Source organism: Cyrtonyx montezumae, unplaced genomic scaffold, assembly GCF_038088225.1.
Source record: "Cyrtonyx montezumae isolate F1298 unplaced genomic scaffold, pur_monq_1.0 scaffold_1, whole genome shotgun sequence".
Lineage (NCBI taxonomy): Eukaryota > Metazoa > Chordata > Aves > Galliformes > Odontophoridae > Cyrtonyx > Cyrtonyx montezumae.
In genome coordinates, this window is record NW_027071825.1 from 19370022 (window position 1) to 19382247 (window position 12226).

At 34.7% G+C, this 12226-nt stretch overlaps 1 protein-coding gene across 1 annotated transcript in view; it reads right to left on the reverse strand.

Moving 5' to 3' along the window:
- The window catches only part of VAV3 (vav guanine nucleotide exchange factor 3), a 152157-nt gene that overhangs the window by 52431 nt on the left and 87500 nt on the right, over nucleotides 1–12226 (reverse strand). Inside the window, exons 16-17 of the mRNA XM_065742663.1 lie at nucleotides 8475–8576; nucleotides 5843–5943 (exon numbers count right to left, since the gene is read on the reverse strand). Coding sequence (XP_065598735.1) covers nucleotides 5843–5943; nucleotides 8475–8576 — 203 coding nt within the window. The remainder of the gene's footprint in view (nucleotides 1–5842; nucleotides 5944–8474; nucleotides 8577–12226) is intronic.

Genomic DNA, 12226 nt, shown 5'->3' on the forward strand with positions numbered 1-12226 from the left:
ACACTGTCAGACTGGTATAATTTTTCTTATTTCACTATTACAATGCAATAAACAAAAAATATTTGACATTTGTTTTGACTTAAATGCTTATTCAAAAAAAAATAAGGCTAATTATCTTGTTATTCATTAAAGTTTATGTATTTCTGTAGTTCAGATCTTTTGCTACTGAATTATGAAGGTGGCTTCATCATAAGAATTCAAAATCTTTTTTCCTAATGTTATACTACTACAAGGGCAAAAAGCTAACTTCTATTTATTTGGTATTTTGGAAGGAAAAAAATAAACACTGTCTGAAGATATCCATCAGTAGATATTTTTACACATGACAACTTTAATTCCAGTTTTTGCCTGTCACCTACACAGTCAGTGAGTTCGTAGCAAGTGATTTTTACCATCACAGTTCAGCACAGTTTTTGGTTTTGTTTATTCAGTGAGGCCACAGTTTGGGTCAAAGTTTGGTAATTGTATTTTATCACAAAAGAAACAGGAGTGTCCACTGGACTCAATGAGAAAGGGAGAATAGATCAAAACAGAAAATAAACAAAAAAAACACACTACGGGCTACTCCTTAGGGATGAAACAGAGCAGCTGCATTCAGCATGCTTATTCAGCGTGCAGTAAATAAGTGGTTATATAGTAAACTGCTCAAGTTCTCGTTTTAAAAGAAAATACAAATATTTAAAAAGAGGAGCTATCAAGAAGGGTATCTTAAAGGAATTGTGGCACTACCTTCTCCTTTCCAGTCACTTTAACAGACACTAGATAATCTGAAGGAAAACAAATAGTGACACCAGTACTGATAGTATAGGTCTCTGCACAAAACACCAAGCCCCTTACGTGACTTTTGTTCAGATTGAGCAAGGATGGTTAGTTAAATAACACAGTCCAACCTTCGTTGCATTTAAACAAGAAGTGGCATAATTCCAATGAACATTCTGGGACTTGAACATTTACTTGTCAGTGCTGTTGACACGGTAGGTTTGGAGAAAAGCCAGCAATTTTTCAACTACTGATCAAACCAGCAAAAAGGTAAACAGAGAAAGCTGTGGTTTTCCTTCTAGATGCCAAAAATGCATGCTTTTTTATAAATTATCTCTAATGTGCTGTAGCAAGCAATTATTACATAAACAGCATGGACTGTATTATTGGGTATGCACATTGTTGTATGAAAGCCATCCTGAGCTTAACCCATTTGAACAGTAACACTTTCTTTAATGTTCATCATATACTTGAAAAAATTTTCTATCTAGTATCATAGGATTCTATGATTAGAGGTGGAAATGTGATGTTTTTATCAAATGGAATAACTTGAAGAGTAAATGAAACATGCATAAAGTAGCTATAAGTTACTATAAAAACACTTGGTTAATATATTTCTAATCAATTTTTGCCCCAATAAGGGACACTTCTAGCATTCCCTGGGAAGAGGAATATAAAGAATAGAACTTCATGGTTTACCCTGGACCTGAAATATTCAAACAACTTCAGACCCTACAACCATTGCTAGATTTCCATATAACTGAAATATTCATATGGAACCAGCAAACACTGGCACGAGAATACTTAATTCCATATAACTGAATGAATTTAGTAAAATTCATGTCTGGTAGTGAAAATGGTTTGTTAATTCTGCAGTTTTTAATTAGAAATAGCCTACAGTTTTGCAGTACATTGTAGGGCAAGAAATGATATTGGTTTTACCAATCTTGAGAACCTCTGCAGAAATCACAAGGACTACAGAATAACTGGTGCAACAGAATAATGAAAAGGCAGACAGGCTCTCTGTGTGTTTCATAAAGGTGTATCTTACTGATGCTCACTTTGCCAAAGGTTGCACTCTTAGCCACTCCAATATATAAAACCTTCCAACAAGTAGCAAAACATCAGATAAAATAGAATTGTACTCTGCCTTGAAACAAGACATAGAAGTGACACTGAGAAGTCAAAAGAGTTAGAAAGGTAACAGGAGATCTCCATGTCAGTCACTGGAGAAAAACAGCATATATGTTTATTCAAGCGGTTTTGTAAAAGAAATATATCTATTTCATAATCTTCATGTTTAAGGATAAAGACTTCATAAAGCCTTGTGTTTAAGTATGGTTGTGCAGTCTACAGGAGTTTGTCAGGAATGAAGGGAATTAAGGATTTGAAGTCACAGAAAAATGAAGCGATAAACGTAAGTAAAATATATGAAAATATTTGACCACATACAGTGCAGCATTTCAGGGGAAAGGAAACTAAGTCAATCATGGCAGAAGTGAGCACAGAACTTCAGTCAGCACACTGAATCAGAGCAGCATGGGCAGGAACAATAACAAGAAAAACTAGGACTAAATGTAGACATTTTGTTCTATCAATTCAACTGATTAAGTCTACCTTTTATTATTGCAATATCTATAGACTAATGATCAGGCCCTCTTTGAAGCACAACATCTGAAGAACTGGCATATGTTGTAGATGGTATAACATCACAACACAGCAACTCATCTTCAGATTAGGTTAATGTTTCTCTCAAAAGTGTATCATCTAAATCTGATACTTACTAAATTCACCATTCTGAAGGTTTCATCTATCTTGGCATGTCTATCTTTTGCATTTTCAAAAACTGACTTGGAATGGACTACAAAAAGTTTTAATCCACTCAAATGCTGTAAGAGTCATTTCAGAAAGTATTAGCAAAAGCATCTGCCCAGAAGAATAAAAAGAAAAACAAAATATTAAACCACACTAAGAAAAGGAAAAATACTGAGGAAAATTCTCTGTAAATATTTTTGGAGCCCCACAGTATACTCTGATTTTGGAAGTGTTTTTAATTCTGACTGCCTCTTTTCAAATAAATCTGTAGTAGTAAAAGGTCTAAAGAATGGAAATGAAAACTGTCTGAGCCATAGAAAAAGTTCCACTTCCCAAGAGATTATAAGAAATTAAGACTATTCAGTTCAGAGAGGATACTAACAAAGAGTTCATGAGACATCAACCTATCCAGAAGCAGTCACTAAAAACTTCCGTTTACACTTATCACAAAAATCAAAAAGCTACAATTAGAAGGTAACAAGATCAAACATAATCAGATAAGATGCATAATCTATCAGAGGCTCAAAGAACAGTTTTACAGAACTCACTGTTGAAGACCGTTAAACACAATGAGATATTTTTTACTCACTGGCCAAAGTTGCCCAATGGATCAAGAGAGGACGCATTTTCAGGAAAACAGGTAAAACAATTTGTCCTTTACATTCTTATTTGTTCACAGAGGAAGAGAAAGCATTACAAGAACTACAATTTAAAATCACTTTCCTAATAGCTTTTGTGGTTCTGAACTATTTTCAAATGAGGCTGTAAAGAAGCATTACATTCTGCAAACAGGCAGAAGATACACAGCTCTTCTGTCTTGTACTAGAGCTACAGAAATCTAGAAGCCTTTACATAAACATAAAACAAACTGAAAAGAGATAGAAATCTGCAGAGAGGAAACAATATAGTAACCCTTGAAGTAAACTGAGAACGTAACGAAGAACAGAATCTTACAAAACCAGTTGCTTCCAACGTTAGTAAAAATTCATGCAGTATTAACTTAAAAAAAAAGATGAAAAATGAATTTTTTATAAACAAAACTCATAGGAAAATTCTGCTGCCTTAAAGTTGAAAAATGAAAATGTATGCATTAATGAAAAGGTGGGTAATTTTTTTTGTTTTGATTTGTGTATATGTTTTTCTTTGGGGCCAGGGGATTCTTGGGGAGTTTTTTTTTAGTTCATTTGTTTACGGTCAGTTTTTTGACTGTTGCTTGTTTGTCTTTCATTTCTGGGATGGAGGGGAGGGGGAATGACATTGCTTGTTCTGTTTACTCAAAGCAAGCATAGAGCAATACTTAGGTACACATGTAAGAAAACTGCCAGAAATCAGGTCCTGTGGGATTTCAGTTGTTCTGATATACAGTGCACCATATGCATCCACAGATCTTTACAGAGAAATAGAAAGATAAGCTCCCTCCTACTGGTATATCAGCTATTCAATTAAAATAATAACTACATAAGTGATTAAAACAGAAAGGAAAGAAAGAAAAATTAAAAGTACGTAGGGCTGATTTATAATGGAGAAGATAGCTTTCTAGTGAAGAAAAGTGTCTTTGCTTTTCCTCTCTATAAATTTAAGTGTAATTGCCTTAAAATACTTACTTATATTTATTTTCCTCTGCAATAACCTAAGGTGGTTCTATGAAAATTCTGTACTCCAGTAAAATAAAAATTTGAATGAAAAATACTGTGGTTGTTAGTATAGTTTCTGGACCTAAGATAAATGATCTTAAAAGGCCCAGACTGGGGCAAGAGCACAGGAGATAACCAGTACAGGAAAGCAATTAATAAAGTGAACTTCATTGGCTGCAATAAAAGTTAGGTTCTTCTATCCTAATTAACTTGTTATAGGAGGAATCAAATTAGGCAGATTAGTATACTGAATCAAAAGCCAAGCAGAAACTGGGAAGTAATGCAAACAGGGGCAAAGAAAAAGCAAGCTCACCCAACTTTGAAAAGAACAAAAAGCTAAAACCAAAATCTTGAAGCAGAAGCCAGATGAAGGGGAGTAGATAAGGTCATGTTGTAATTCAAGCAGTGGGAACTGCATTTTGTAAAGATAGCAATAGCAATGGTAAAAGAAGAAAATAGTGCAAATGAAGAGGTTGCATAGCTTGTGTGAGATATCTGAGACAAGAAACTTCACACAAACTGTTATGAAGTAATCCCAGAAAAGAATGCACCAATTTTATAAAAGAAGTAGGACGATTCATCAGAAAGCTTCTCCAAAAAATACAGTTACTCTTTCCAAAAATCATCATGTGTTCCAGTGACTTTTCTGTTTCAGATATTATCAAGTACCAGAAATACAAATGTATAGATAGAGGGGGAGAGCTTTAATTTTCATTTTGCCAACTCCAGCACCACCAAATAATCTCCAGAAAAATTAAGAGAACCTGGAGAGAGGGAAGAGTCAAAAACAGTACTCTTATCTTATCTTACAAGGCTAGCAGGCTGAAGTGCACAGGCTCACTGCTGCTAAGTGAACAGGTACTGTGAAGCGAAGGGAAAGCAGGCAAATACTGAGCACTAACATTTGGCATTAGCAGTGGGAGATCTCAGAGAAAATTACAAACAACTCTGAGCAGAGTGAAGAGAGGTCAAATGTGGAGAGAGCACATAAGAGTTGTTTGAAGGAGACTGAATGGTAGCTTAAGTCACAAGAGCCCTTGAGGTCCGAAGGAGCGGAAGGAGAATGGGATGAGCACAAAATGTTGATAGCTAGGAAAGTAACCCATGGAGTACAGCAAATGATTAAAAGAAGACAAAAAATTGGTCCTTAGATGTGGGCAGCAGCAATACATCAATCATCTTTTTGTGAATATTGAGTGGACAGAAACCATGGAAACCAAAGAGATGAAAGTGGAAGTTGAGGCAACATAGTTTAAGGAGCAGAGAGGAAAATATGACAATTGATGTAGACATAAAGGGACAAGCATGAAGATGATAGATGGTAAGTCATACAGTAGGTGTTACTTGTGAGCAGTCTACGATTAAAACCAGAGCAATTCCTTGCTGTATAGGACATTGACAAAGAAATAGAGTTTGACCTATAACAGTTCACTCTTCCTTTTTAGCATTTCAATTTAGTAAGTATAAAAATTGCCATGAATTCTAAATGCAATTCTAATTGTGCTTATAAATGGTAGTTTCACAAGTATGTATGTTACAATAAACACAAATTAGGGGTAAATTAAACCTTAATTATATCTAGCAAGTTTTATGTCCTAATTAAAATTGGTATTCTAAGAATAAAAATGACTTACCACCTGAATTAGCTCTGCCACAATTGTCTAATCTTCCTAAACATTCTTTGTGTGCTCCAGCTCCACACTTAGAGCATAAATAGCCCTGATAAAATGTTCCCCTGTAAAATAAAATTAGGTAGTGATACATTAGAAGTGATAAATTCCGTGCACAAAGAAATAAGAGACACTGCAGAAGGTAGAAGTCATTTGCTGTTCTGCATAATGATAGCCCTTAAAGACTCAAGAAATATTGACAACTGACAAGTAGCTCATCAGCTTTTTGTTACTACTAGCCATTTAAAAAAATCAAAACCAGGTTTTTTGTTTTTTTTTTTGGACTACTAGTAAAATAACAATCTTCATTTGTATTTAGCCTAAGCAACTTGGGCACAGTGCACTTGCAATTGTACTGTTATCTGTATTACGTTACTCTGCAGCTATCCTCAGTTTCATTTCAATTGGAATTTGCGCAGAAAAAAATGAAGAACAAATCCATTTTGAAAGAGCTGTAAGAGCGAATACATATTTAAGTATTAAGAGTTTCACAGGTTATATTGCAAATACTCTTTAAATTTGTTCATTCAAGAAAAAAAAAATCTCAGTTCACTTTGGTTAAAAACCAGAGCTGCTAATGAAAGAGTGGCTTTACACATTTTTCAGTTCCCTTTAATGAATTGGAATCCAAATTTGAGTCCGAGGAAACTGATGCATTTTCAGATTTGTGCATTGCTTTACTCGCAGGTGTGATCCACCAAACAGCTAACAGCTTTTCACATGTACTTCTGAGCAATTGCATGCATTCCATCTACTGATTTGTCTGCTTACTCTTCACTTTAGACTTGCTGTCTCCACAACTATCCTGAAAGGTTTGGAGTGATTACACATCCTAGTCTAACATGACATCTTCATCTGCAAAGACAAATCGGGCCTCATATATGGAACACACAACTGGACAAGTTTAATCTGAATGAAACATACAGCAACTACTACTTACTAGAGCAGTTACTAGACTGGTAGTGATTAAATGTTGTTGGGTTGTTTTTTATTTTTTTAATTAAATTCAGAATTCAGGCTGATTTATTTAAGTGTCATAATACACAAACTTAGAGGCAAATAAATATAATGTACTTGGTTCCATTTTAGGGGTTTGCTATTTTTTCTCTTATTGCTACACAGCATGCAAGACTGTATGATAAGAGCGTAGGATATAAAATTATCCTTCACAGTAGATGTTTTTGAGATTTTATCTCCACATAAGAAAGATCAGGCACAATGATTCAGATCTTATTTCCAGTATTTACAAGTCATTCTGTTTAGCATTCTGAATGTTAAAACGACAATGCCTTTTCATAAATTGTTTCAGTGTTTTATTATCCTATGCCCAGTAGACTCTCAATACTAAAAATACACAGGGACATATCTATATATCATAAAGTAACACTTGAGGGTACCTAAAGATTGGCATGCCTATGCAGAACAATGCAGTGTCATGCAGGCTGTTTCCTGAATGCAAGACAGCAGTTTCTCAGCAACAGCAGTTAGTACAGTAACAGAGACACAATGTCTCGACTAATCTCCTTCAAATTCAAAAATCACAGATGCCATCTCCAACTCCATGATGTCTGCAGCATTCTTCACAATCACTTAGACCTTACTGCACTGAGCAAAACATCTAAAAAAAAATCTCAGAAGCTCCAAGTCGATACAACTGTTCAGAAAAAAAGGGTTGCTAAAGGAAAGCATATGGCAAGAAGGTTACCACCTAACACCTAAGGCTACTGTATTCCATGTCTGTGCTTAACAAAAACACTACGCGTGTGTTAAATACTCTTCCTAAAATGCTGCAGCTACATTTTGCTAAACATCGGCAAAATGTTACATGAGCACCTGGAACCAGCCAAGGTTTACAGAGTTTTTTAACTTCAGCTTACACTACGAAATTTAGGCTCAATACATATGTCTGTATTATTAGATGCTCCTTATTTACAAAAACAGAGGTAGCTTACTGAAGAAAAGTCATAGCTGTTCATGTGCAGGCATACATGTATCTCACAGGAAAGAGAACAAGGAATTTCTCAATTTGAGTTACTTTTACAAATCCTTGCTCATTAAAGCATTAGCATTTCTTAGCTTTTTAACATCCACTTTCAATTTGTCTACATACTTTTACTTCAGCAGTGCCTTTGTGAGACAACTATTTTCTGTTTCACAAAGCAATCTCTCCATATCAAACATTTATGAGCACCATCAACATCACTTGCCTTTTTGAAAAAATACTCCATCAGTCCTTTGAACTAGTGGTCAACAGCAGTGGGATTTGTGGCCCACTCCTGTTCATCAAAGCTTTACAAAATGGTCATCACTTGCTCTTGCATACAATTCCTCTATAAAATAGTGCTCACAGGAAAACGGAAACAAAGCAGTCTTCTGAAAAATGGGGTAGCCTCTTAACTCCTTAACATTACTTACTCTTAACTTACTTAACTCCTGTTAACATTTTGTAAATTAATTATAAAGTCTCATCAATACTGTGTGTGACAGTCTATTATGGCTTGTCTGTCTTGGATATGTGACCAGCTAAGTATACATCCATGTACTCCTTTGATTCAAACATTACCCCCAGGGAAAGAATAATCCTTAAAAATCTTACCTAAGAAGCATTTGACAGACTTTGCAAGATGTCACACGACTGAAAGTATGCATTTTGAACTCATGAAAGCTTGTGTCTGCATAATCTGGCCGTATGTTTGACCTAAAATAAAAATTATTTTAAAATCCACTGTAAACGAAGAAAATACAGAACACAAAGCACTATTCACAGCAAGAAATCTGAATCCATGTACAATTAGATTTATTTACACTTAAGTGATTTCCACTGAAGTCATCTAGAAATATGGAATTCATCACACATTTTGAAACGAAAACTGAATTATTACACTAAGCATACTTGATCCTTCAATACCTCCCGCAAACCATTTTAACTCCCACAATAACTAGTTAATAACTATTATACATCAGAACAATCTTCTGCTTTTTATTCCTCTTCAAATAGAGACATTTTATGGAAAAACATTCATTTCTTAATTCTCAAATATTTTGTGACACAGATTCATGGATCTTCAAAGAAGAGTTGCTCAGTTCCAGAATTATCAGGTGAGACAAATGTAACCAGCAAACCTGAGACAATTAGACCACAAGAAGGCAGCAATATAACTGATAACTGACTTGTCACCTCTTTAATTCAGTAGCTTTCGCAAGCTTAGAAAGTGTAACTACCTAAAACAGAACCACATTAGAGTGTATAATACAACTCTAGATAACATTAACTTAGACTAAACTAGAAACATAAGTAGTATGTATTAACATATTTTTAAAGATTATTTATATTGGAATGTTTAGGACACTATAGATTTTTAGTAATTCTTCCAAAACTAAACGAAACAAAAATTGTGATACACAGGAATTAAAATATTAAAAAAAAAAAAAAAGAGGACAAGAGTAGAAGAGTCTACAGTACTCAAAGAAAAGACCAGAACCTATTATAACACACAATTATAAATTCATGCATTAAAGTTGGAGGTGCTTATGAGGTAATGTTCATTTTTATGTATAACAAATAACTTTTCTACTAAAATACAGACCAACCAAAAATTGCAATGAAACAAATACGAGTAAGCATGCAAGCATCAATCTCTCCAGGACTGAATGAAAAGGCTTATGAAAAAAACATTCAGAGAACCTGTATAAGTACCTAGTGTCAGAAAGGTCAGTCTTCTAATATGCCTGCTGAAAATGAACATGCTGAAAATAAAACTGTATTCAAAAAGCAAATGGGATTTTGCTTTTATGCTTGAGAATAGCCTTTCAATCAGCAGTATTTTAACTAGCTCACTAGAGTCTCTTTTTGCTATGCAAGATGTCAATACCACACCGTATGCTAGAAAAGCATGGATACTGCTCATTCAGAGGATGAAGATATAGGTGTCAGGATAAATTAATCACACGAATTAAATGACTTATTAAACCAGAAGTACATTATATTGTTCTGGAGTTCTTAATTGAGTAGAGTAAGGCCTGTATTCCACAATGCATTCAATCCATTTGCAAAGGGTCTGCTAAAACCTCTTAGGCTACACAGTTAACTATGGACAATGCTGAAAGCTCTCTAGAATTAGTCACAGTACTCACACAATACCAACAGAACCAGCTTTTTATTTACAATTTGGTTCCAACCAGCAAAGCTTGCAAAACTGTCACAAGCATACGCCTAATGTGCAGACTCATCACATTTGAAGCATATCGGACTAATCCTAACCAACATTTTTTAAGTGCAAAACAAAGAAAAAGCTGCATTCATTTCACTGGAACAAGTAAATCTTATTTAAAGAACAATGACGACAACAACAAAAACACACCATAAGAAAAAAAGAAAGAAAAAGAACAATCCTATGCCATACGTGCAGCTTATGGTTAAGTTAGACTTGTATTTAAAAATTCTCTTCCCTTCTTCTTCGTTCAGACTAGCTTCCTCAAAGATTGAAGTCCAAGTAAACTTCTGAAAATTTTTATCTCCTACTGACAGGACAAAGGTGATACACAGCGTTCTTTCTTCTGTTTGTAATTGAATATGCTTATACTTAATAAAGCCACAGAGTTTTATTTTGCAATGTTGCATTGAAAAAAAAATACTGAGTGGAAAAAAAGCAGTCCTAAAACAGCAAAGAACAAAGCTGTGCACTCACAAAGGAGTTGCCACAAGACCTTCCACCTCCTGTCCACAAACTAATTAATTTTATTCCACTTGTGCACTTAACTATCAGATTACAATGTCCTAAGCAAGTCAGAAAGCTTATCCAGTTGAAAACCCTACATCAGGGTCTTGTCTGTTATTAACTACAGAAAGACTTATATTAGTTCCAAATACTTCTCGGACTTAAGGATTGCAAAAACATACCATAAAGAACGAGTTTTTAAGTTCTATAAACCCCACCAGGTTTCAGTTGAGTGATTCTTCTCCACAGATTACTGCAATAAATTCTCCATCTAAAAAGCTGTTCTCTCCTTGCCACTTATAAACCTTCCCTATTCACTGCCATACTACACGCACTTCCTTGCTAGCTAAAGCCAAACAAGCACAGAGATCTTTTGAAACTTCCAGCACTCAAAGCATACTATTTTCTCTCCCTTCACCCATCCCCATCAGAGTCATATTACCCAGAACTCAAACAAACAAAACCAAAAAAGCTTACATCACACATATATTAATGAGTCTGGAAAGGACTGCAGCCTCAGCATATTTTAGAGGATCCTGTGCAGGAATCAAAACAAGAAGAAAACTAATACTCGATCTCTCAATTGTGCACTTAGAAGATACTTCCAAATAATTGCTTCAAAATGAGCCATGCTATTACATTCACCGAGAACAGCAACATTTCTGTTTTCTATACCTTCCTTTCTATTTTAGTAATCATTCACACTAATTGCCTCTGAGCTGAGGTAAAACAGAAATGGACACACATCAGGAAAATACACTGTTGAATTTTGAGCCTCTCACATTCCAAAAAATGTTATATGCATCATCTGCTAAGATTGTGTTTATAAGGAGATAATTTATTACAAATATTACTATTTAGACATATCATCAGTTAATTCATCTTCGACAAGAATGCATTTCCTTACACCTCAAAAAAGCTTACACATAGACAAAAGCAAAGTTTCCAGTTGTCAGTGTCCTGGGTAACACAATAGGAAAGAGCAGTGCAAAATCAAAAATAGTGTTTATTTTGAAGGCAAAGTAACATAATCTCCACATACAGAATTAATGACAATTGAAAAGTTAAAAATAAACTAATGTGTATTATTCACTGTAAATGTGGAGGTGGAATAAGTAAAGATTTGTATATAAAAACCAACTTATTTCAGGCCTAACTGTGGGCAGTTTCACATTCTATTATCTGATCAGTTATGCTGCATTATGACAAATCACACGCTACACGCCATATCACAGCAGTCTGAGATGATACAAAATGATGCACTGTAGAAGCATATATCAAATTACAAGTATTTGAACATCAAGTCTGAAACTTAAAGAATCTGGGAGTTACTGTTCAGCAAATAAAATATAATACTTCCATAACATTTTTGGCATCTTATACCTGTTCTGTGATAACAAAAGTTTCAAACTAGAAAGTAAAGCAATTCATCTGTATCTGCCTATGCCCAAATTCTACGAGGATCATGGAACAGCTTTTTTTATATTTTTTTTCCCCCATAAAACCATTCACAGTGAACAGCATATACTATTTCCAGAATTTTTAAACCTCGTAAATAAATAAAGCTGGAAACTTCAGAAGAACAGTAGTCACAGCACAGCACACAACTTTTAATAGTCACCCCAACCAC